At 57.9% G+C, this 20,250-nt stretch overlaps 1 protein-coding gene across 1 annotated transcript in view; it reads left to right on the forward strand.

The window, feature by feature from the left end:
* Positions 1–1,044: 1,044 nt before the first annotated feature.
* TNK2 (tyrosine kinase non receptor 2) overlaps positions 1,045–20,250 on the forward strand; it is a 34,724-nt gene continuing 15,518 nt past the window's right edge. The window contains exons 1-9 of the mRNA XM_061567949.1: positions 1,045–1,209; positions 13,613–13,777; positions 14,825–14,945; positions 16,226–16,433; positions 17,085–17,237; positions 17,743–18,020; positions 19,239–19,365; positions 19,614–19,760; positions 19,902–19,996. Of these exons, the coding sequence (XP_061423933.1) occupies positions 13,615–13,777; positions 14,825–14,945; positions 16,226–16,433; positions 17,085–17,237; positions 17,743–18,020; positions 19,239–19,365; positions 19,614–19,760; positions 19,902–19,996 (1,292 nt within the window). The 5' untranslated portion in view covers positions 1,045–1,209; positions 13,613–13,614. The remainder of the gene's footprint in view (positions 1,210–13,612; positions 13,778–14,824; positions 14,946–16,225; positions 16,434–17,084; positions 17,238–17,742; positions 18,021–19,238; positions 19,366–19,613; positions 19,761–19,901; positions 19,997–20,250) is intronic.

Here is a 20,250-nt window from a genome sequence, read left to right on the forward strand (position 1 = left end):
CTCAAAGACAAAGACTCTAAAACGCGTAATGTTTATAATGTGAAGGAATAGACCGGAGGACCCGGAGAGAAAAACCCACGCGACCACGGTGAGAGCGAGAGAGACCGCAATCTTCAAATACACAGCAGCAGGCGTCAGGGTCGGGATGGAACCCACGACTTCCTGCACACCAGGCGAGGTAGTTAACATCTCCTGTGTACCAGGCGAGGTAGTCAACATCTCCTAGCCACCACGGCACTTGTACGTCGTGGCAGCGCCGTAAAGCTCGATGAGACGACAAGCAGCGGAGCATTGCGCATTGAAAATAAACGTCCTTTCAATCAGTGCACATTTGAAGGCGATGGCTGGGAACGGGGTGAGGGGAGGGACGTGGTGGGGTGATGGGGGGTGTTTGGAAGTCTTGAGACGATGGGAATGATCAGAGGGGTAGATGGAGATGATGGGATACCACGTTGGTCCAACGTTTCCCACCACAATCCCACAGCGTTGTCGCGTCTCCCCGTGTGGGCGTTGGGAGGGATCCTCGCGAGGGGAGGCGGCGGCGATTGGAGGGATGAGAGGGGCCGCTGTGGGCAGCGCCGTGCAGGGAGAGGGGAGGAGAGGGGAGAGGGAGGGGAGGGGAGAGGGAGGGGAGGGGAGGTGATGGAGGGGGGAGGAGAGGGGAGGTGATGGAGGGGGAGGAGAGGGGAGGTGATGGAGGGGGAGGGGAGGTGATGGAGGGGGGAGGAGAGGGGAGGTGATGGAGGGGGGAGGAGAGGGGAGGTGATGGAGGGGGAGGAGAGGGGAGGTGATGGAGGGGGGAGGAGAGGGGAGGTGATGGAGGGGGAGGAGAGGGGAGGTGATGGAGGGGGGAGGAGAGGGGAGGTGATGGAGGGGGAGGAGAGGGGAGGTGATGGAGGGGGAGGAGAGGGGAGGTTGATTGAGGGGGGCGGGGAGGGGAGGTGATGGGCGAGAGAGGCGAGAGAGGCGCGTTGTTATTCTCGTGTCGCGTCGCTGGGGGCAGCAGCAGCAGCGGCGGCAGCAGCAGCAGCAGGAGCGAGCTGGGTGATTGCGGCGACAGCGTCAGGGATGCTCGGGGCCTGTGGCCGCGTGGGCCTGAGCTGTGGGGGGACGCGGCCCGGGTGAGGGGCGGTCGGGGCGAGGGGGACGACCCCGACACGGGGACCCGGGGCCGGTGCCGCCTGGGGCTGCGGGGCGGAGCGCGGCGAGGTGAGTCGGGGGGCCGCGCATCGCCCGGCCCGCGTGTCCTCGGCGTCTCCCGTGTGCCCCGTCTCACTCGTCTCACTCGTCTCTAACCCCTGTCTCCCTGTCTCCCGTGTGCTCTGTCTCACTCGTCTCACTCGTCTCCAGCCCCTGTCTCCCTGTCTCCCCGTCTCACTCGTCTCTAACCCCTATCCCCCTGTCTCCCCGTCTCACTCGTCTCCAGCCCCTGTCTCCCTGTCTCCCGTGTGCTCTGTCTCACTCGTCTCCAGCCCCTGTCTCCCTGTCTCCCCGTCTCACTCGTCTCCAGCCCCTGTCTCCCCGTGCCCCCCGTCTCACTCGTCTCCCTCGTCTCTAACCCCTGTCTCCCCATGTGTCTCACTCTCTCTTATTTCGCTTTCCTACTCTCCCTCCCTGTCTCCTCCTCCTCCTTCCCAAACGTTACCAACTCCACTGTCCCCGTGTCTCCCCTCTCTTGTTTACATCTTTCTCCCCCCGTGTCTCCCTCTCCCCTCTCCCCGTGTCTCCCTCTCCCCGTGTCTCCCCTCCCCCCGTGTCTCCCTCTCCCCCTCTCCCCGTGTCTCCCTCTCCCCTCTCCCCGTGTCTCCCTCTCCCCGTGTCTCCCTCTCCCCGTGTCTCCCTCTCCCCTCTCCCCGTGTCTCCCTCTCCCCGTGTCTCCCTCTCCCCTCTCCCCGTGTCTCCCCTCTCCCCGTGTCTCCCTCTCCCCGTGTCTCCCTCTCCCCGTGTCTCCCTCTCCCCTCTCCCCGTGTCTCCCCTCTCCCCGTGTCCTCCCTCTCCCCGTGTCTCCCCTCTCCCCGTGTCTCCCCTCTCCCCGTGTCTCCCTCTCCCCGTGTCTCCCTCTCCCCGTGTCTCCCTCTCCCCGTGTCTCCCTCTCCCCGTGTCTCCCCTCTCCCCGTGTCTCCCCTCTCCCCGTGCCTCTCCCTCCCCCCGTGTCTCCCTCTCCCCGTGTCTCCCCTCTCCCCTGCCTCGTGTCTCCCTCCCCCCGTGTTTCTCTCCCCGTGCCCCCCCCCTCTCCCCGTGCCCCCCCTCCCCGTGTCTCGTGTTTCCCTTCTTCCGTGTCTCGTGTCTCCCTCTCCCCGTGTCTCCCTCTCCCCGTGTCTCGTGTCTCCCTCTCCCCGTGTCTCCCTCTCCCCGTGTCTCGTGTCTCCCTCTCCCCTACCTCATCTTTCCCCCAAGTTCCCCTTCTCCGCCTCCTTGCTCTCTCCATGACCAGCCCTGGCCCCCGTGTTCCTGTGACGGTGTCTCTGTCTGTGCGTGTCTTGAGTCAAAGCTGGCAACAGTGGGCAGCTCATGCGGTGCATCTGCCAAGCCGTCGAGTCGGTTCACCCCGTTACCTACGATCGCCTCCTGGCACCTGGAAGGTGCACATAGTCTGGCACAGGCACCGTGGTGACGTCACGGCGGCTGTAGCTGCTGTTACGTAAACGCGTCTGTGCTCTGCCTGTCGGCGATTGCACTCACACGTCACAGTAGCTTCCTACCTGTTCATTCGACAAACCCCAGTATAATGCACTAAACTAAACTACATGTTTAGTATTTTACCAGGTGAGGCCCCACTGAGCTCTGTAGCTATTGTTCAGAAGCGGCCTGGCAATCACAGCTCGACAAAGTGGCTTATCGTCACGTGCAAATGTACAGCAGCCAGACGCTTTACACGCGTGACGTTGTTGATGCTAAATGTGGAGGGGAAAACCGCAGGACCCGGGAGAGAAATCCACGAGACCACACCGCAAACTCCAAATATACAGGCGCCAGGGTTGGAATCGAACCCACGGCCTCCTGTATGCATGTTGAACTTCTTTCGCACCGTACGTGCAGCCATCCCTGCTCGTTGGAGGTGCTTGGGGGGAAGGACTGGCGCGGTAGTTAACATCTCGCCACCGTGACACCCGCACAGCAGTGTCGAATGGTCCGGCCGCTTTTTCAATCCACTTGCAGGTTGTGAAAGTCGTTTGTCCATATTTCACCACACTGCTTCGTGCGGTTTTGTTTCAAGGTGGTCTGGCAGGGGAGACCCAGGAATGGTTCGGATTTCCCTCGCCACTGATGGTAGCCGTGGCTGGGAATCGAACCGAGGTCGCGTCGCCGGGCTTCGTCGAGCGCTGCGCTAACCGCCGTGCCACCGCTCCGCCACCCTCTCACATTGGCCGACACTTGTGGAAGAATGTACAGGCTGACCCTAATCCTGACTATTAACCCTAAACACACAGAATCCCTCCCGGTAACCCTATCTAACCTCTAACCCTATCTTACCTATAACCCTATCTTACCTATAACCCTATCTTCTCAGCCAACCCCATATCTAATCAACAGTAGCAAACAAGCCTCTATTTATATCCCTAATCATACACATGCCTGTAACTCTAACCCTTAGCCATGTCTCTATAACCGTAAATTCATCTCTAACCATAACCCTACACATGCCTGTAACGCTTACCCTAATCCTTAGCAAGTCTCTACCCATATCCCGAATCATACACATGGCCTGTAACTATGACCCTAAGCATGTCTATAACTACAACCTCAAACAAGTCCCGCACTCCAACCATGACCAAGCCACTGACTCACAACCATGACGGGCGTCTAGACACCTGGCTGGCTCCGGCGGGCTGCACGAGCGAGCTCAGCTTCGTGTTGACGCTGTCGTCACCAAGCGCCTCCGCACCTGCCGCTCGTCCCCATTCTAAATAGGGAGCTCTTCAAGTTGCCAGCCGACTCGTCAGCCACCGACTCTTTTCACGGTTGTGTGCGGGGCTTACCTTTCCACCCAAGATTTCCCGGGTCGCTCGTAGAGTGGGGTGGGTGGCATGTGGCTAGTGGCGGCCACAGACATAGCGAGAGGTGTGCAAGGGGTGGACACATTTTTTGAGTCTCTGGTACGGTGGCGAGATGTTACTGCCTCACCTGGTATACCAGACATGAATTTGTGGGTTCGATCCCGACCCTGACGCTTGTATACTTGGAGTTTGCATGTTTTCCCCGTGGTCGTGTGGATTGTTCTCCGGGTCCTCTGGTTTTTCCCTCCACAATTAGAAACAGGCGTTGATGGTATTTGGCGGCTAGAATTTCCACGTGATAAGTCTAATCGTTGAGCGATCATTTGTGGCCAGGTCGCTTCTGATAAGGAGCGACATAGCTCAGTGGACTTGTAGCAGCCACAGCCATCGTGAGAGGTATACAGGATGTGGTGTGCCGGGTTCTGTAATTCAGCCCTGATTGTATGCAAACCTCCAACGTGAAGGGAACGGACGGCTACGGTAGTTTCTATTTTCAAGCCTTTATTTTTTGTTGTTTCTGGATCGTGTCCGAGCATTACACAAAGTGTGCGCTGTGTTGTGGCGGCGTGACTCGCTTTGTTGACGCGTTGAGGGGCTGCCGTTTGCTCTGCTCCCGGAGTGAGTGGTGCGTTCCGGCCGGTTCGCTCAGAGCTAAGCAGGGCTGAGCCTGGGCTGCGTGTGGGCTGGTGACTCCCTGTGCGTGCCTGGCTATCATAGGCAGATGCAGGCCTCGGTGGTGGGCAGCAGAGAGCCAGTGCAGCAAAACCCATTTTTGTGTTTGACTGTACTTCCATGCTTCCTCGACGTGTGCCTCCTGCCTTCGCCAACCCGTGCTGACCAGCCTGGTGAATTGTTCACGTGTGCTCCTCCCCTCCTCTGGTATTCTGGAGAAATCTTCTACTTCCCATTATATGTCCCAGTCTTTATTTTGTACTTCAGAGGTGACAGCTAGACGAAGGGCAGTGGCGGTGGTTGTGGTGGTGTTTGTGTTGTTGGTGGTAGTGGTGATGGTGCTGTGTTGGTGGTGGCGCTGGTGGTGGTACTGGCGGTGCTGGTGGTGCTAGTGTTGCTGGTGATCAAAACCACGTGTTTGTCCCAATGCCAGTGTGGCGTGAACACTATCGGCCTTGTGGAGACGGGGGGCAGCCACACCTCACCCTGACGCAAACCTGGGAACAAGGCGCCACTTATTTTGGGACAGGATTGCGCACTTTCTTTAGGTTCGGTGGAACAGATGGCCCATTCGTACAGGCAAACCGAGCTCGCACACATGCCAGCAGTGTGCAAACAGCCGCTAGCATCTTCGTACACACCCTGATGGGAGTCGCGTTAAGCTTCGATTGCCACCACTACCTTCACCACCACCTTCGCCAGCATCACCACCAAAGACAAAGATCCCCCATATAGCCTTAACAGACTGTAGGGGCAAGTGCTGTTCGCGAGCACCTATGAAAGCCGGGACGGGAAACGAGGGGGTGGGTGGCTTACATCACACACCGCACCAGGCTCACGCTTTGAAAGCTGAGTCGACCTAGGGAGCGGCTCAGAATAGATTATATTATGAAACCTCTTTCCGGAAACGGGTACGGTGATCAAAATCAAGCGGCGAAGTGCACGCGCGTCTGCTCTCCTCGCACTCCCACACTCCCACACACGCAACGGCAACAACAACAACAGTAGCAGCCTTGCGCCATGAAGTGGTGGTGACGTCACCAAGGCGCCTGTGTCAGACTAGGTGCGCCACGAGGCCACGTGAAGTGTCGACGACTCGTTGGCAGGAAGTCGTGGGACAGGCCCAGCAGGTGCCACGGGTTCACTGAAACAACTGGCAGATGCACCAGCAGCTGTGGCCCCCTGACCATGCTGCCTCGCTGCGTTTTAGCTGCCCGACGCTCCGCTCGTTGTTGTGAGCGTCACTCCTCTTTCCCTCCATTGTTGCTGGAGGGTGACTGCCTCCAACTGCCCAGCAGCAGCAGCAGCGTCCTTCACGAGCCTCTCTGCCTGTAGCAGTCATCGGCAAGTCCACTCAGCTCCTCATCCTTCTTCACCGCGCCTTTCGGATTAAACACCTGCACACGTGAACACATGCACATCTACAAAGGCAACAACCGCCATTCGCCACTAAGTGGCGGTGACGTCACCACACCGCTTGTGCCAGGCCATGTGCACTTTGAGTGTCGAACGCCCGCTGGCAGGAGGTCACGGGGCAGACCCAGGTGCCACGGGTCGACTGACTGAGATGACTGGCTGATGCACCACCTGTGCCCCCTACTGTGCCAACTTGCTGTGCTTTAGCCACCCGGCGCTCCACTCGTTGTTGTGAGCGTCGCTCCTCCGCCCTCTGTTGTTGTTGGAGAGCGACTGCCCAGTAGCGTACTTCACGAGCCTCCTCCACAGAGGCCGATCTTGACACCACTGGTACCAGTCATCGGCAAGTCCACTCAGCTTCACATCCTCCAGGCCAGCCTAAATGTTTCTAACCGGCGGAGATGTTCCATTAGGGGGGTCCACGTTTCGCAAGCGTAGAAAAAGGAGGGAATGACCGTGGCCGAGAAGACCCGAAGCTTCGTGCGGAGCGACAGACCAGGTTACACAACCGATGAACAGATAATGCCACTTGACTGATTCGGAGCGAGACCTCTGCTGTTAAACCGGAGCCGGTCATGAGCACACTGCCCAGGTATGGGAAACTCTCCACTCTCTCCACAACTGCCCCATCACCGATTGGCAGTTGTGTGGGTGGAGTGCCCGATGGTACAAAATACCCAGGCAGGTGCTTCGTTTTGGTGGGGCTGATGGTAAGGCCCCACCTCCTAGTGGCACACTCCAGTTTCAGCAGCAGCGCCTCCAACTCCTCCTCTGAGTGAGCCGCAATTACCAGGTCATCGGCATACATAACGTGGTTGAACAATAGGGAGCCATCCCTTGACGGCACCCGGGCATCGATCAGCCTCCCATTGTATCTATATCAGATGGAAATTCCTCCGGTACAGCTACTGAAGGCTTCACTTACTACATGGTCGAAATAGATGTTAAATAGTGTTGGAGCCAGAGGACATCCCTGTCGCACCCCAAGGTGTACAGGGAATGGCTCTGACTCCCGGCCACGTAGTTTTACCCGGGCCTGCTCACCATCATGAAGGTCCTTAATGAGCGTGAGCAGAGGGTCAGGGACTCCGAAAGCACGAAGAACAACCCAGAGCCCAAGCCTACTGATGGTATCATAGGCCTTGACCAGGTCAATAAAGCATAGATGTAGGTCTTGCTAGAATTCCCTACACCTCTGCTGTAGCAGACGGACAGGAAATATGGCATCTGTGCTGGATCGCCTTCAGTACTTCCTCAACGGATGGCACCTCAGCCAGCCACTCACAGGGGGTGACTTCCTCCTCCAATATTTGAGGCACCGCAGCCTCAGCAGAGTCGTCCCCACTTTGTCCCACGATGTTATCCAGGCTGAGGGGTTCCCCCTCCCCCAGGACCTCACAGAAATGCTCAGCAAATCTGCAAACCTGTTCCTGGGGGTCGGAGATTGGATCACCGTTTTTCCCCTAATGATGGTAATAGGTGGGGCGCTGTAGGTTACTTTTTTGATGGAGTTAAATAGTGATTTGTGATCGCGGGCCACTGAGGCAGACTCCATCTCCTCAGCAACCCGCGACCACCACTCATCCTTGCAGCGCCTTACGGCTCTCCGAACCTCCGAGCGAAGGCTGCGGTAAGCCTCCTCATTCTCTGACGTGGGATGCTGTAGACGATTAGAGTGGGCCTGTCGCTTTTTCTCAACCATCCTGAATACCTCCTCTGTCAGCCAGGGTCTCTGGGGAGGTCTAGACCGTGTACCCAAAGCAGCCATTGCAGCTGCCTGAGTCACAGTCCTAAACCTCGCCCATTTCCCCTCGACATCAGGAGGAGTGGGGGACGATGTCAACCACAGCCGCAAGCGATGATAAAAATTCTCTACAAAGACACGGACACACTCACACACATATATACGTGTAGCCTCAACTATCAGGTGGGGCGAGAGCTGTAAGCAAGCATTGATTAAGGCTATCGGGGTGCACACGAGGGGGTGCTGTGGCCAGCATTGTGTCCAGCCGCCTTTGTCTGACCATTGCTGATGATTACACACCGCAGCAGGTACTCATTGAAGGCTGAGTCGACCTAGGGGAAGTCCCAACACCGGTTCACACGATTGCCGCTGACGTTAGCTGTGGTCGGGAATGGAATTGCATCCGTGGCACTGCGTGTCGACCGCTGCGCCTCCGCTTTTTGTGACACATAAAGAGACACATTCACACACGCACGCACAGACACAACGATCGCCTGTGTAGCCGTGCAGGCTAGTTACATAAGTCAGGGGCATCGGGGGTGGGTGCGGAGGAGGGGAAGCAGCATCGCTGCGCTGCAAAGCTGCTCATCGGAGTTCGATTCCAGGCCAGGGCTAACATCAGCCAGCAGTGGGTTACGTCTGAACCAGTGCTGGACCCCCCCCCCCCCATCTTCACCAACCTACGCTAAGTAGGGCCAAAGAGCCCCCAAGACTTGCGCACAGCGTGAGGCGGGACCTGGGACAGACTTCTGGGGCAAGTGCTGTTCGGAGCACTTGCGAAGGCTGGCAAGGTACACGAGGGGATGGGTGGCCAGCACCACACCCGACCACCTTTGTCTTCCCAGTGGCAATGTTTACACACCATACCAGGTACTCATTTTATACTTGGCCCTGAATCGGTTCAGATAATTGTCGCCGGGACAACTACAACAACAACCACCGTTTGCCACGATGTCGCGGTGACGTCACCACGGCGCTTGTGCCAAGCTAGGTGCATCTACACACACATGTAGAAACATCCACACATCCGCACACACGCACGTACAATCATGCCCCCATGTCGCCTGATAGGATATTTTCATAAATCTACATGCTTGTGTAAGACATGTATCCAGAGAGCTGATCAAACACATTCAGTCATTCTTGGCATGTTCCCATGAACTTCTCTTATTGATTCCTTCCCCCGGTGTTGAGGACTCGGGCTGCCAAACACTGTTTCATCTCATCCACCACGCTGTGTTCAACCACAACACCTCACTGCAGGTCACAGCAACACACCCACTCGCTCGCTCGCTCGCCCTATCGCCGACTCAACAACAGCAACAATCGCTTGGTGGTGAAAGACGTCACCACGACACTTGTGTGCCAGTCCAGGTGCACTTTGAGGCCACGCGAAGTGTCGAAGGCTCCGCTGGGAGAAGGTCAAGGGACGGACCCAGATGCCATGAGTTGACTTGACTGAGATGACTGGCAAATGTGTCGCTCCTCTGTCCTCTGCTGTCGTTGCCTCCAACTGCCCAGCAGCGTCCTTCACGAACCTCCACAGAGGCCAATCTTGACACCGCTAGTACCAGTTATTGCCAAGTCCAATCAGCTCCACATCCTCCTGTACCACATCACTCCATCTCATCTCTAGCCCGGGCTTAGCATGCGGACTACATGACCCAGCCAACGCAGCATCGCCTGCCGGAGGAGCTCAATGATGGGGATGTGACCAGATCTTTCAAGGATCTGTGAGCTCCTCACACAATGCAGCCTGGTGAAAGCCAGGATGGATCATAGGCAAGTCAGCCTGGATGATTCACTCACGCACTCACTCCCAGTCATGCTCTTACTCACCGCACTGCAGGTCACAACAACACAACAAAGACAAAGATCTCCCGTATAGCCTGAACAAACTTTTGGGGCAAGTGCTGTTGACGTCTTAGGATACGAGGGATTTCCCACACTTTACCCCACCACACGCGACCTGCCGATTGACCAAGTGCGGCGATGTCTGTCTGTACGTTGAACTTCTTTCACACCGGACATCGCCAACCGTGCTAATCAGAGGTGCGGGGGAAGGACAACAAACTAAACACAAAAATCAGTTCTAAAGAAATGAGTTTGTCAATCTAGATGATGATGATTTAAAAGTGCACACAGCTCCCAGTGGCTTACTCATATCGGAAGGGGAAGAGCGTTCCAGACGGCCGCAGAAACGCATCTGAAAGCGCCGCGCGATGCGGTGACCACCGCCGTCTTTGTTTGATGGTTCGCCAAAAGCCCCTGTGAGGATGACCGGAGTTCTCTTGATGGTTTATACTCCTTGATGAGATCAGCGAGGTATCTCGGTTCGTTTGTGGCGAGCACTTTGCGTGTAATGAGTGCCACCTTACAAGGTATTCGTTCTGCAACCGGAAGCCATTGCAGCTCGGTGAGCACTGGATAGACATGGGGGGGGGGAGGCGGGGAGGAGGGGTGTAAGAAACGTGCACCCCCATCGTTTCGGTTGCCGCGATGGGAGATGGAATCGAACCGGCGACCTCTGGATGTCAAGTCCAGTGCGCGAACCCATAGCGCTGTGTGGTATTGTGCCGTCCAAACTGCGCACCGTGCAGTCGGCCACCGTAGTCTGCGCTGCTTCCACGGCTGCAGGAGGAGGAACGGCACAACACTTCACGAGCTCTCTCCTGAAGCCCTCGCGGCGTGGACAGCAGAGCCCGACATTGGCGTCTATCTCCTGAACGTATTGTCACGTACAGGAATAAGAATAGTCTATGGGCAATGTGAGCCTACTGCCAATATTAAGCCTATGGGCAATGTTAATCCATGGGCCATGAAGTAAATCGCATTGGCGTTTAGCTGCTGGACACATTGCTGCGTGCCATCGTGCGCGGGGATCGATCGGTCTAACAGTGCAATGAAACATTCCTGGGAAAGAAAAAAAACTGTAAACACTGAAAGGTAGAAGTGACGCCGGGGGCCATGGGAACTGGCAGAAATTCCTTCGGAGGAATCTTGAATCGTCGATTAACGACCTCACAACGACGTCCGGGGGCGAGTGCGCGTGTTGCCGCGTTGCCGCGTGTGGCCCGGCCACGGGGGCGTGGGGGAGGGCCCGGCCGCGAGCGGTGGCACGGCCGTGGCACTTCCTCGGCGCTGACGCAGGTGACACAGAGTCGTGGCGGTTCTCCTGCGTCGTGACGAGGCCGTGTGAAATGTCTCTGTTTGGTCTCATTTCTCACAGATTTTATGCCGGGTGGGGGGGGGGGCATGCAGGGGGGGCAGGCAGGGGGGGCAGGCAGGGGGGGGGGGCGGCGGGGGGGGGTTCCCATCACATCACATTTATAATCAACAACACGCGTTTTGAGCGTTTGGGCTGCTGTAAATGTCTCCACGTGATAAGCCACTTCGTTGAACTATAATTTGTGATGGCCAGGCCGCTTCTGAAAAATAGCCCTATAGCTCAGTGGGCCTTAGCTGGTTAAAATAAAAAACAGTTTAGTTTTATAGTTTATAGATGCCCCTCCGTCAGAACAAGGTGTGCGCTGCATCGGCCTACAATTGGACATCGTTCAGGTGGAGGAGTGCGGGCGGGGGTGGTGGGGAGAGGGGCAGGGGGGTGGTGAATAACGAGACACGACAGCGACGCGCACACACGCTGCGCTCTCCCTGTTGTGCCAAGAAGTGTTACCGGCCGCAGGTTTTCCCTGTCATCGAACCGGGGCTCTTCCCCCGGTGGCTGCCGTGACAGCTCGGCGCAACAAACCGCACCGCGATTAGCCGCACGGGCGCGCCGCTAGGGAGCCCGTCCGGCAGCGGCTACCCGTTTTCCCTGCCGTCGTTCCGCCCCCCCCCCAGTGGTAACATCATGGCGAAGCAGTGGGAATCATTCAGAGAAGGCCCCCCCCGTACACGCGTTTGGTGCCGTGTGGGAATTTGCCAAAACGTCACATCGTCTCGTATTTACAGGCATTCCTTGACATACGCCATAGAGGCGTTCCTAGAAAAGCGCACGTTTTATCTCAAAATCGCATAGGTCAAAAGCAATTTTCCCATAAGGAATAATGGTAAAGGAGGGGGTTAGAGGATTTCACTCACACTTGCAGACATAATCTCCTATATTATCCTCGCCTATATCAATACAATACAAGCACACACAATATTATACTCGGTCATCAATTCTTAACGACCTGTGTCCCTTGCTACAGTACCCCTCTCAATAATAACCCCCTTCCACTCTGGATGTTCACCATCCGAGCCACCTGCGTTCTTCATTATCCCTTCACACTTCATCATCGTCCCGCACCGGCAACGCCATTGGGTCGCGGAGCCAGGCTAGGGTGGGGCGTACGTCACGTTGCGGGTGACGTTATTCCGAAAATCGCCTCGCGTACGTCAATAAAAGATCTCAAATATTTCCAGAGCGCCGACGCGTTACTCCAAAATGGCGTAGCACAAAAGTGCGTGAACTGAGGGCTGCCTGTTCCGGCACATCTCCACCGTCGGTACAATACTCGGCTCGTGATGATCGCACACAGCCCGGTGATGCGGTCTCATGTACATTCATAGAGCGTTTTCACTCGAGGCGCTCAGTGGCGTAGCTTACAAAAACGGTGACGCAGAATGGAGTGGTGTCGTTGACAGGGCATGCTACATGGATTGAGGAATGAGTGACCGCGACAGAGGGGTAGTTAGTGGATCACGGAAGGTTAGCGGAGGGACAGGAGGATGTAGTGGAGGGGCGAGAGGAGGGAAGAGAATGGATGATAGAGAAGAGGTGAGGCTTTAAGAGCGGAACGGAAGGAGGTTAGGCATGACACAGCCAATGCTAAATAAACTGTCTCGGCCTACTCTTCTAAGCTAGCCTGATGTGCCGCACCTCGCCAATGCGTTCTACCCCCGGCCAGACCCTGCAGCTGCTGAACAGGAGACACGCGGTGACCTCCAACATCTACACTGACAGTGTCCCACCATAGACTCACATTAACTTCTTCTTTCGTATGGCTGATGTAAGATGCAGAGCATCAACTACATTTTCACATTGAGGTGGTCAAGCACAGATAATCGCATCAGGAGCAGTGGAGCGTATTGCTGTAATGTCTTCTAGACTCGCATACAGACCCACACACTCACACGGAGACCCACCGACCCACACGGAGACCCACAGACTCACAGAGAGACCCACAGACTTGCCCGGAGACCCACAGACTCGCACGGAGACCCACAGACTCGTACGGAGACCCACAGACTCGCACGGAGACCCACAAACTCGCATGGAGACTCACAGACTTGCATGAAGACCCACAGGTTCCCACGGAGACCGAGACTCGCACGGAGACCCACAGACTCACACTGAGACCCACAGACTCGCACGGAGACCCACAGACTCGCACGGAGACCCACAGACTCACAGAGAGACCCACAGACTCACACGGAGACCCACAGACTCACAGAGAGACCCACAGACTTGCACGGAGACCCATAGACTCGCACGGAGACCCGCAGACTCGCCAAGATAGCCACAAACTCACAGAGACCCTCAAGATCTGCTTCACAGTCTGCCACCATCTGCCGTTAAGTCTTCTATTCCCTTTCGTTGCTGGACTCGTGGAGATCGCTCCAATGGCCATCAAGACAATTGGCCATCCTCCCCTCTCCCCCCACCCACTTATGTACTTGCGCACGTCCACCCAGATTCTCTCGTGATGATATTCGACGTATGAATAGAACAAAAAACGTGCGAATGCCGGGAGACGGAGCGTCGGGTCGTGACGATGGTCCCTGTCGGCGTGCGTAGAGATGCTGCCGGACGAGAGCTCCGAGTGGCTGCACGAGCTCCTGCAGGAGGTGCAGCTGGAGCAATTCTTTCTGCGCGTCCGCGACCAGCTCAACGTGACGCGCCCCGAGCACTTTGACTACGTCAAGAGCGATGACCTGGAGAAGATCGGCATGGGCAAGCCGGGTGAGCCGCGGCGCGTCGTCGCCACCCCCCGCGCTTGGGGAAAAAGAAAGTGAACGCGTTTGTGAATATTCGGAGGGGGTAAAGGAAGCGGCGCTGCAATCAGTGCCAGATGGAGCTAGTGCGGTGCCTGTAGCATATGTTATAAAGGGGCCCTCAATTAAAAAAAACACATAAATATTAAAACACATTTTTTACTTGCACAGTAAGGTAATTATATTTTTTCATTTGCTATACAGCCAGATAATACGACAAATCGCGAACCTTAAACACCCAGTCGTTATTAAAAGTTGAAGGTGGTATAGTACTATAGTAATAGAGCAAGTGCAGATTCACTGAACCGAAATTGATAGCTTGAAAGAGTATAGTGCGGGGCCCTTGAAAGTGCTGGGCCCGTAGCATATGTAGCTACTTTAGCTACTTGGATAATCCGGCACTGTCTGAAATTGGCTCACTCACGCCGCTGCCGGCGGAAGGGGCCCTCCGCTCGAGGGAACTTGAGAGCGCCCCGCTAGCTAGAGGGTACTTTTGGCCTACTCTTCCACGGCGGGCTGGACGTCACCGGAAAAAAAAATCGGGCGCCAACCCTCCCCCCCCCCCCCTTTCTCACGCCACGCGGCCTGCCAGTTGACCAACCGTGGCGGAGTTTCTGTCGACCCTACCTACGGTTTGTCCGCAGCGAACCGATAGTGCCGCAAGTGGGTTTTAGCGGTGATGGTGGTGGCAGCGTGATGGTGGTGGTGATGGTGGCGGTGGCGGCGTGATGGTGGTGGTGATGGTGGCGGTGGTGGCGTGATGGTGGTGGTGATGGTGGTGGTGGCGGCGTGATGGTGGTGGTGGTAGCGGCGTGGTGGTGATGGTGATGGTGGAGGATGGTGGTGATGGTGGTGGCGGCGTGATGGTGGTGGGGATGGTGGTGGTGATGGTGGTGGTGATGGTGGTGGTGATGGTGGTGGTGATGGTGGTGGTGATGGTGGTGATGGTGGCGTGATGGTGGTGGCGTGATGGTGGTGGTGATGGTGGTGGTGGCGGCGTGCGCTGTGCCTGCAGGCCAGAGGCGTCTCTGGGAAGCTGTCAAGAGGAGGAGGACCTTGTACAAGCGCAAGACCTGGATGCCCAAGGTCTCCTCTCTTTTCAATGCTTCCCATGCCGAGGTTGAATGCCTGGACGAGTTGGCTGCCTCCGTCCATTCACCTGCTCGTCTGTGTGTCCGTTTGTCTGTCTGTCACGTGGGGGTCTGGGCAACTCTCGCAAGAAGATGGCCCGATATGAACGCAGCTGCGCCATCGGGTGTCTTTGCCGTTAGCGGCTCGTCCTGTAGGCGGCCGCGCAAATTGACGAAAGGGTCGCCCGTAGCTCGGGAAGATAAAATGCGGCGATGGACAGTGGCAGAGCCGTCTCGGTGATGACAACGACGTCAAACGCCGACCGCGCGTGCGCGCGGCCCGGCAGCATTGTTACACGTTATGCAAACTCGCTATCGGCTGGGAAGATAACGCTGTTCATCGCCATGATCGTCGGCCATGGTGCAGGTGACCTGATGGCGGCTGTGGTAGTGATGCAGGTAACCTCCAGGTGGTGGCGATAACTCAAACAATCGCCGCCACCAGCAGCAGGCCACCTGCACCACCAACAACAACAGCCGCCATTCGCCACTAAGTGACGGTGACGTCACCACAGCGCTTGTGCCAGGCTACATGCATTTGGACGCCACGTGAAGTGCACCACCTGCAGTACACCTCCACCTGGTGAACTGCAGGTGGTGCAGGTGGTGTTGGTGGTGCAGGTGACATGGTGGTGCCTACTGGTGGTGGTGTGGGGAGCGGTGGTGTAGTGGTTAGCGGGCTGCGCTACGGCGATCCGAGTTCGATTCCCGCTCACTTGCCAACACGAGTGACTGATTATCTAAACCGGTTCCTGGGCCTCTCCTAGGTCGACTCAGCCTAAAATGAGTGCTTGGTGTGGTGTGTAAACATTGCCACTAGGGAGACAAAGGCGGTCGGGCGTGGTGCTGGTCACCCACCCCCTCATGTACCGTTCCGGCCTTCATAGGTGCTCGCTAACAGCACTTGCCCCTACAGTTTGTTATTTGCTGGTAGTAGTGCTGGTGGCATAGTTGTCAACTCCTTATCAGTGCCCTACCTTATTACAGACCAATTCAGGCCTCATTGGTCACCCCATGCCCGTTATACATCTCAACGTTCAACCTACAGAGTCCCATCACAAGGGAGAAACACAAACAAATAGACAATTTTTTTCACCTGCATTGAAACGGCTGTCCGCCGTATGGACCTGAAAACTCAATCTCCCTGTTCCAGAATACGGGGTAAACCGTGTGCGTTGACGGCTTAGTTTTGGTTGTACTTGTGGCGGTGCTGGCCGTGGCGGTGAAGCTGGCGGTGGCGATTGAGACCGCGTCGCCGACACCCGGAGCGATTTGCCCGCCCACAGGTGTTCAGTCGGCAAGCAGAGCGAGTGCCCGTCGCACCCGTCGCTCACCTTCCGCAAGGTGTCGCCCACGCCGGGGGGGCAGGACCCCCCTCCGCAGAGCCTCACGTGCCTCATCAATGAGAAGGAGCTGCGCCTGCTGGAGAAGCTGGGCGACGGCTCCTTTGGAGTCGTGCGGCGCGGGGAGTGGTGCTCGCCCTCGGGGCAGCTGGTGAGGACTGTCACGGTGGCGTCCATTGTGCCCGTCGTGCCATCGTCCCCATCGCCCCCATCGTCCCCATCGCTCCCGTCACGCCTATCGTGACCAGCGCGCCCATCGCCCCCATCGCGCCATCTCGCCAGTTGTGTCCCATGAAGCGCCCGCCGGCTCCCCCCGACGCTACCGGTCTGCACGGCGGTTGTGGTTGTTCTAATAATAACAATAGGAACATTGTTTATCCAGGAGAACCACACTGAGTCATAGGAGGCTCCTGCCGCTGCTACATTTGGTGTTTATTTGCGAGACGTTTTCAGCCGATTAATGACGACGAGTCGTCGTGTTTATTATTCACGTGGGAGGAGGACAATGGAGCGCCCGGAGAAAACCCCACGCCTCGCGCAAGGGGGCAACGCTCGATCCCCGTACAGACGCAAACAGGTGGCGATTAGTTCCCTTGCTTGTGCTGCCTTCTCCTCGCCAGCCAGCAGTACGGCGCCTCCTCGACGCCCACGGGTATAAAGGAGTCTCACAACGACATCCGTGCGGTGATCCCCACCAACCCTCGCTCCACAGCGCCGGGTCACGGGCAGCAGTCACGTGCAGCGCGGCCGCCGCCGTTGCGGTGCTCGTAGTCGGTGCTGAGGTCGTCGTCGTTGTGCGCAGGTTCCCGTGGCGGTGAAGTGCCTGAAGACCGACATGCTGAGCGCCCCCGAGGCGCTGGAGGACTTTGTCAAGGAGGTGAACACCATGCACATGCTGGACCACCCCAACCTGATCCGCCTCTACGGGGTCATCCTCACCTACCCCATGAAGATGGCAAGTGCTGCATCACCTCCCAACCCCTTTGAAACCTCCCCCGCATCAACTCCCAACCGTCTCCCCGCAATGTCTCTCTCTCTCTCTGTCCCTCCGTCATCTCTGCCCTCCCTGTTGGTGGTGGACCAGCATCATGGTGGTGGTGGTGGTGGTAATGGTGGCGGTGATGGTGGTGGCGGTGGAATATTGTGGTGGTGGTGGCGATGGAGGAATGTGGTACTGGAGCAGTAGTGGTGATGGTGGAACACTTGTAGTAGTGGGCCAGCGTGGTGGTGGTGGTGGTTGTGGTGACGGTATTGATGGTAGTGGTGGACTACCGTGATGGAGCAGTATGCTGGTGGTGCAGGAGCAGTAGTGGTGATGGGGGACCACCGTGGTGACTGTAGTCGTCGTGGTGGCTGTGGTGGACAGGCGTGTGGTGGCTGTGGTGACGGGCGGTGGTTGTGGTGATGGTGGTGTTTGAGCGCCGCGTCACGCCGCCGTTCGTCTCTGCCGCCGCACGCAGGTCACGGAGCTGGCGCCCCTCGGCTCGCTGCTGGACCGGCTGCGGCGGAACCAGGGCCGCTTCCTGCTGTCGACGCTGTGCCGCTACGCCGTGCAGGTGGCCACGGGGATGAGCTACCTGGAGACGCGGCGCTACATCCACCGCGACCTCGCGGCGCGCAACATCCTCCTGGCCGCCAGCGACCTCGTCAAGATCGGCGACTTCGGCCTCATGAGGGCGCTGCCGCAGAACGACGACCACTACGTCATGTCCGAGCACCGCAAGGTGCCCTTCGCCTGGTGGGTGGCGCCCCACCCCTCCTCCCGCACCCCCCCCCCACCGCATCCCCCCCCAACAACTCACGCCAACGTTCGCCGACGTCCGCTAGATTGGCCCCCTCCCCCCGGGGTCGGATCCGATGCGTTTCGGGAAAAAAAAGGGGGCGCGCAAAGCGAAATCGCGTAGCGGTCACCCAACCCACAATGCACCGCACGAGGAGACAGCTGCCCGCCGAATGGCGCGCACAGTCCACGGTACGCACACGATGCTGTCCCACATCCCACCGCATAGCCGCGTGTAGAGTGAATTAGAACCACGTGACTGCAACGAATTGTGGGTAGAAGTAGGTTAGCCGCTTATATACAGTAAACACGAAATCGCAGAAACCGAACCCGCAAAAAGCGAGGAAAACCTGTCTTGATTATTCTTCTTCAGGAAAAATTATATTTTACCGGACATTCAAATGCACAGCCCACTCCAAGGGACACGACCGGAGATTGACACAAACCACCACAAGATGTGAACTGCAACATCGGCGTCATCGTCGTCGTCGTTTGTGAACGCCGCACGACGACGTTTATAACCGTGAGCCGCTCCTCACTCGCCGAGGGCGCCGGCGACTCGCCAGCCGCGTGGCCACAGGTGTCGGGCGAGCGAACCGAGCGCCTTGAATGAACGACGGAACCGGACGACGCATACCCTCGTCTTCACCGCTCTTCTGAGGATGCGGACAATGAATAAAGCGGCAGAATTCGCGCTCGTCTAGCGTCGTCCGTGCTCGTGTTTTGTCTGTGCCACCCTTCCCCGCGCCCTCCCCTTCAACCCCCACATGGCCTCGGATCACCGCGAGTTCACTTTGCTCGCAGGCTGCCGCGGGGGCGAGCACACAAGCCCTGTCGTCCATCCAGCAGCGGGTAGAGCCTGCGTTGGCCGCAGCTCTCCGACGCGTTCCCGGGTCGTACCGCGCGACGTTCGGCACGATGTCCGACGTTTCGCTCCGCGTGCCGGAAGCCTTTTCTGGAACTGAACCGAGCCGCTGACCTTCTCGCGTGATTGTACAGCGTCGTAGCCTCTTGCCTCTGATTGGATAATCGATGGAGAAAGTGAACGCTTTCAATTCAGCCACCTGAAGACGCTGGCCGCCTTCAGGCAGCGCAGCGCGGTGGCCTGTGCACCCCACCCCTCGCTGCGCGTGCCACCCCCCCCCTCCTCACCGCGTCTACCACCCCGGCCCCTAGGTGCGCCCCCGAGAGCCTCAAGACTCGCACGTTCTCGCACGCGAGCGACACGTGGATGTTCGGCATCACGCTCTGGGAAATGTTCACCTACGGCCAGGAGCCTTGGGTGGGCCTTAACGGCAGCCAGGTACCGCTACGGGCAGACACCCCGCGCTCGCTCTCTCTCTCTCGCTCTCTCTCTCTCTCGCTCTCTCTCTCTCGCTCTCTCTCTCGCCCTCCCTGTCGCTCTCTCTTGCTCATGCCAGAGTCCCTGATGCGATACTCGAGTCCCGGCAGCTATAATTTAATTGTCATGCCCATAATATGATCGTATCGCATCGCTGATCGCGACGCTATCGACGTTCACGCTGCGGCGATCGAACGGTGCCGCGACAGATCCTGCACAAGATCGACAAGGAGGGGGAGCGGCTGCCCAAGCCAGAGGACTGCCCGCAGGACATCTACAATGTGCTGCTGCAGTGCTGGGCCCATAGGCCCGGCGACCGTCCCACATTCATGGCCCTCAAGGACTTCCTCAAGGAGGCACGGCGGCTCACCCTCAGCGCACACGCCTCACCCTCGCCGGGTAAAAGACGGGTAGTGATCATAACGACGTCAATAAATAGTGAAGATAACGTGGCTGCCCCTCGCCCGCCCCCCCGTGTCCTCCTCTCCCCGCCCCAGGCCCAGCCCACAGAGATGCGGGCACTGCAGGATTTCCACGAAGCGGAGAAGCTTTCCATCCAGGTGAACGACGTCATCACGGTGCTGGAGGGGAGGTGCGCCCAACGCCTGTTCCTCCGCGTCATCGTGACGGCGCGCGGCGCGCCGGCGGTCGCCACGGCTCGGCGTTGGATTATTTCGCGAGTCCGTCCGTCCGTCCGCCCGCCTACCCGTCACGCCCGTGAGGACGGGCGGGCGCGACAGGGGGTCGGGGTGGCGACACGGCGGCGGTAGCGAGCGCACCCTGCACCTCGCTCCAGAGGTTCACGGTTGGAGACCAGCGGGCGCCCCCCGGTTGATACTAACCGGG

Source organism: Lethenteron reissneri, chromosome 40 (assembly GCF_015708825.2).
Source record: "Lethenteron reissneri isolate LAM-NWPU_2019-01 chromosome 40, ASM1570882v1, whole genome shotgun sequence".
Lineage (NCBI taxonomy): Eukaryota > Metazoa > Chordata > Hyperoartia > Petromyzontiformes > Petromyzontidae > Lethenteron > Lethenteron reissneri.